General features: G+C 35.9%; 1 protein-coding gene across 1 annotated transcript; it reads right to left on the bottom strand.

The window, feature by feature from the left end:
* Positions 1 to 1,753: 1,753 nt before the first annotated feature.
* LOC107690643 (tripartite motif-containing protein 16-like) lies at positions 1,754 to 4,894 on the bottom strand. The gene is made up of 3 exons (XM_016489024.1): positions 4,866 to 4,894; positions 3,877 to 3,923; positions 1,754 to 3,021 (listed from the first exon to the last, which is right to left on the bottom strand). Exons 1-3 carry the CDS (start codon positions 4,892 to 4,894, stop codon positions 2,492 to 2,494), a joined length of 606 nt encoding a protein of 201 aa, XP_016344510.1. The 3' UTR covers positions 1,754 to 2,491.
* Between the last annotated feature and the right edge of the window lie 207 nt (positions 4,895 to 5,101).

The following is a 5,101-nucleotide window of genomic DNA, read 5'->3' as shown; positions in this document are numbered from 1 at the left end:
ACTCCAAAGAGAAAGGAAAAATTGAAATCGCATCATATGACCCCTTTAATGTACATAACAAGACAGGGAACAACCAACAATGTAAGACACTTCCATTGAGACAAACACAGAGTTTACATTAAAGAAGAAGAAAAAAAAAACATCAAAAATAAATAAATAAACACAAGGAGCAAGGATGAAAACAAAGATGTAGTCAATGTAGACATTATAAAGAAAAAAGATACTAAAGTAATAAATAATTTGACAAAGAGAAGTATAACTTTTCAGATTTTCTATTGTTTTTTGAAGCATTTGAAGCTCTGAAACATTTTAGCAAACTCAAATAAAAATATATTGAAGGAGGGTTTACTTTTTTTCCATTTACAAGTATGGATATGATATTTACCCATCAACAAAACAAAATTTACAACATCAGAGAAGGATGAATTTAAATCACACTTAAAAAAGAGGACATCTTGTTGAGATATAGGAGGAATTGTCTCCATTTTTACTGACAACCAGCTATGTATATCGAACCAACATTTATAAGAAGCCTCACAGTAAAAGAACAGGTGATCAAGTGTTTCAGGAAATGAAGAACAGAAACTACAAGTATTTTTGTATAAAGTCACTAACTGGGTAAATCCTAAACATAATTTTGTAATGAGTCTCCTTGGCCTTTGGAGCAACTGGGTATGCCATATAATGGGTACAAGCTTTGTCCTTTACTGAGGTTTCAACATCAAAAATAACACTGATAATCACCAGTGATAATACGTTTAAGTTCTTTGTAAATAAGTGTATTACACTTACTGTCTAAAAGCTCAACATTACATATTTTCAAAGAGGGAAGAGAAACTACAGGTCTAGATAAAAGATCAGAAAAACTGCTTTGGATTATTCTCAACAATTCAGTGGGTATAGCATTACATACCTTATTATAACCTTTTATTGTAATTCTAACTCTGTATTTATTAATGAAATCATTATAAGATAAGAAAAAGCCATTATCATCTGATAAATCATGAATAAGAATTGCGTGATGTTAATCCGACAGATCCACGGACAGCGTCCAGTGCGCATTATCAACATGGTTGTTAAACGACAAAACAAATTAATTTACACATATTTGACAATCAGAATAGGCTATTATTATATAATTAACAGGTGTGTGGATATTTTATGATGCATCTGTCATACAGCATGAGAGAGGCTGGGTCTGTAATGTGGGTAGCACAGTTGGAAATGCCTATCAGGATATATTTCCATCAAGAGAAGCATATTTTGTGATGCAGGACTAACAGACAACCGTGCAGTCAGCAGGGCTTTACCCACAACACAGAGCCCTGTTGAGTGTTTATTAACTGTATTGTTCAAATCCAGTGTGCATGCAATCATGTTCAATGAACTAATAATCTGAAGCTCTCAGACCTGAATCTAAACTTTACAGATGTAACGGGACAGACATTGAATGTGTGAAGAAAAGCAGTAACCCAGTGTTAAATTGTGCAGCTGTTACTTTAAAGAGACAATTTCACCTGTTGCTTTAACTGCAGCTACCTAATGAAGTCAGTCATATTCACCAACTGGAAATTATTTTTTTACTGGAATAAAACCTGTAATTGATCATTTATTTTCACTTGAATAAAGCATGTTAGCACAAGAAAGCCCATTTTTAGGTTACCTGACCAAATGGTTTTAAAAACCCAATACAACACATGGGAAAATGAAAATATACTCAGTAACATAAGATGTCGATGTAACAACAAAAAAAAAACAAAAAAAAACAAACAAAAAAAGATTTTCTCAGATATTATTTAAATGATTAACTTTTACACTTACATGCTTTAATGTGGTGATTTTTATTTTTTTTCCCCTAACCTAACAGTTCCTGAGTTAATCAATCCTGGCATCAAAAACCTTCCTCTAGTGTGAACAATTCATAAATATACTCCAGCTTTACTCGCCATACTTCTGGATTAACAATCATCTGTATTCTCAAGATCCCAGTGGCCAGCAATTTGTATGAGTCTCCAACAAAACAGAAACATGTTGATGTGTTTATGCACTTACAAAGTCCTTGGATGTGCACACACACCCTTTCAATATGATAGTATTTGTATAGATATATTTTGTAAAAACAAACAGGTTTGGACAACATTCAAATGTACACTAGCATGTAGATGACCTATATATATAAGCTAAAGCAACAAAACCTTCATTTTTAGTTTTAAATTAAGTGGTTTTCAATCCTGGTCCTGACGACCCAATGCTCTGCACATGTTGTATGTCTCTCTTATCTAACACACTCAGTTAATGGAGCTCTCTCCTAATGAGCTGATGATCTGAATCAAGTAAGGGGGAAAGAAAATGTGCAGAGTGATGGGTCTCCAGGACCAGGATTGAAGCACTGCGTTAGTTGTTTAATTTACAAAAACAGAGGAAAAAATGTGACTGCTGGGAAAAGTGAGAGCTTGTTTGTGATGTCTCAGATGTTTCTCGCAGCAAGTTGTTAAATCTGACAAAGAGACACTGAAGAATCAGCATAAACTGCAAATCCAGCATAGAGGGGTTCAGTGAATGTGGTGTTGAATGTGTGTAAGTGTGTGAGTGTGTGTGTGTCAGAGACGCTGTAGAAGGTCAGAGTGCCGGCAGACACATCTACATACACTGCTACTCTATTAGAGAATAAAGGAAAGGGTATATTATTGCTCACATTACTGTGCCAGATAGTGAATTCATTGGCACAACAGTACAGACTCCAGGATTTGTCATTGTATCCAAACCAGCAATCACTCACTCCTTTCCTCCGGATGTCTTTATATGACACTACTATTTCAGCACCCTTCCCACTCCATTCAGCCTCCCAGTAACAGCGTCCAGTCAGACTCTCAACACACAGAACCTGCTCACAGCTATCAAATCTCTCTGGATGATCAGGATACGGCTGCGGTTCTGTCACATGTATAATCTTCCTCTTCTCATCAGACAACACAAGTTGAGTGTGTGCTGTGTTTGGATCCAGTGTGATATTACAGGCATCTGAAAACAACAAGAGAGATACACAAATGGCAATTTTAGAGCTCTCTGTGTGTGTGTGTGTGTGTGTGTGTGTGTGTATTGTCCTGCTCAGCAGATTGTGGTTCAGACCTTCTGCACTTTAAACAGCGGCATGAATAATGACCGATCGCTGCAGAACTTCATTTAAATGTCTCTTCAAAAGCAAACACACGACACACAACATGTGAACGCCTCTCAGGAAATGCTGCGTCGACCTCACGGAACCAAATCTGTCAGAAACAGCAGCTTCTTTAGTGCATGTTTATGTGGTTTATGAGGACACAAATTTGTATAATAACATGGGTATGACATAGGTATTACAACGAGAAGGTGATTTATGAGGACATTTTCAGTGTCCCCATAATTCAAAACGCTTATAAATAATTCAGAATGAGTTTTTTTGAAAATCTAAAAATGCACAAAGTTTCCTGTAAGGGGTAGGTTTAGGGGTAGGGTTGGTGTAGGGCAATAGCACATACAGTTTGTACAGTATAAAAACCATTACGCCTATGGAGAGTCCCCATAAACCATAAAAACAAACCTGTGTGTGTGTGTGTGTGTGTGTGAGGGCCAAATGTCCAAACTTCTATAGTGAAATATTATGACAATCGACTTACAAATTGGCCAAAACATATTTTTATGAAGTCTATTGTTTTGCACATGTTTCTGTGAGGGGTAGGTTTAAGGGTAGGATTTGGGTTAGGCTATAGAAAATATCATTAACCTGTTATAAAATCAGTGGACGTCTATGCAATGTACTTAATAATATAGTCAAACAAACATGTGTGTGTGTGTGTGTGTGTGTGTGTGTGAATGTGTGTCAGAGAAAAGACCTACATTTTCTCAGTCCTGGTGTGATTCTTAAATGTTCTCCATTGTCCACACTAGAAAGAGACAAATAGAAACTATGAGAAATCATTGATTATTAAAAGTCTAATAAACTAATATCTACAGAGCTCCAACGACACATCAGCTCAAAAAGCCAACAGCACCCATAACTTAGTGAGGATAAATTCAAGACCAGGTGACTAAACACAAAATAAATTGTTCAAACAGTTCAAAAACTCTCAAAATATCAACATTAATTCGACCAAGGTATAAATTTAAAGGAGGGGTATGCGAGTTCTGGTAAACAATACTGATATTTCAAATCACTAAAACAAACATGCCTCTACCCCAAAAGGATCCCGCCCCTATTTTAATCAACTTGCAGTAGATCAGGCAAGTGTCCTTGCTTGATTGCTGATCGTAAGCCTTCTTTTAAATGTTTAATTCCGCAGACATTTTCTTTTTTTTTTCTCTGCCGTCTGTCTCTTTCCGTAGTCGTTCTGCTAATATCCGTCCTGAGCGCTCTCTCCTCCCCCATCATGAGTAGACACGCCCCTTTACTGCTGATTGGCTACAAGTGTGTTTTGGAACTCGGTTCGACTTTTTTCGACGTTTTTCAAATATTGCTTACCAAAACTGAATTAAATTGAATTTAATTAAATGTCTTTATTGTCATTGTACAAGTACAACGAAATTGAAATGCAATCATTTGGGTGCATGATCTAATAAAATAAATCTAAAATAAAATAAATAAATCTAATAAATAATAAATAACAGGAACTAAAATAAAAACACACCATACCATACACAAGACATGTTACATTCAGCAGACAGTTACACGACTCATATTCAGCATTGCACATGATGTTCTGTTTAAGTTATTCCAGTATTTAAAATAGATATGCCTTTGGCATAGAAACTGTTCTTTAGTCTCTTCATTCGAGTTTTCAGTATCTTCTACCGTCTGCCCGAAGGTAACAATTCAAAATGAAAATTACCTGGGTGGGATGGGTCCATGGGTCCTCATCCATGGACCCAAAAGGTGGCCATCAAACACTGATTTGATTTGTTTTTATGTTAATTAATAAAATATATATTTTTAAGAAGTCTTCACTTTACAGCAAGTGCCGGAAATGTTCACACAGTACTGTATGTGTATACATATAACACCCAACACTGATTATCAATATTAGTGATCTTGTGTAAAATCCTGTTACTGCCCCACATACTTGAG

The sequence above is a fragment of the Sinocyclocheilus anshuiensis genome, unplaced genomic scaffold (genome assembly GCF_001515605.1).
Source record: "Sinocyclocheilus anshuiensis isolate Anshui unplaced genomic scaffold, SAMN03320099.WGS_v1.1 scaffold3226, whole genome shotgun sequence".
Taxonomy (NCBI): Eukaryota; Metazoa; Chordata; class Actinopteri; order Cypriniformes; family Cyprinidae; genus Sinocyclocheilus; species Sinocyclocheilus anshuiensis.
This window is presented reverse-complemented; position numbering and strand designations above follow the sequence as displayed.

What these genes read in the sequence shown, in the direction of transcription:
- LOC107690643 (XM_016489024.1), bottom strand. Translation starts at nt 4,894, where the DNA reads ATGAGGACCCATGGACCCATCCCACCCAG. An exon ending in CATGGACCCATCCCACCCAG is followed by an intron (nt 3,924 to 4,865) that starts GTAATTTTCATT and finishes GTCTCTTTCTAG; the next exon opens with TGTGGACAATGGAGAACATT. An exon ending in CACACCAGGACTGAGAAAAT is followed by an intron (nt 3,022 to 3,876) that starts GTAGGTCTTTTC and finishes TGTTGTTTTCAG; the next exon opens with ATGCCTGTAATATCACACTG.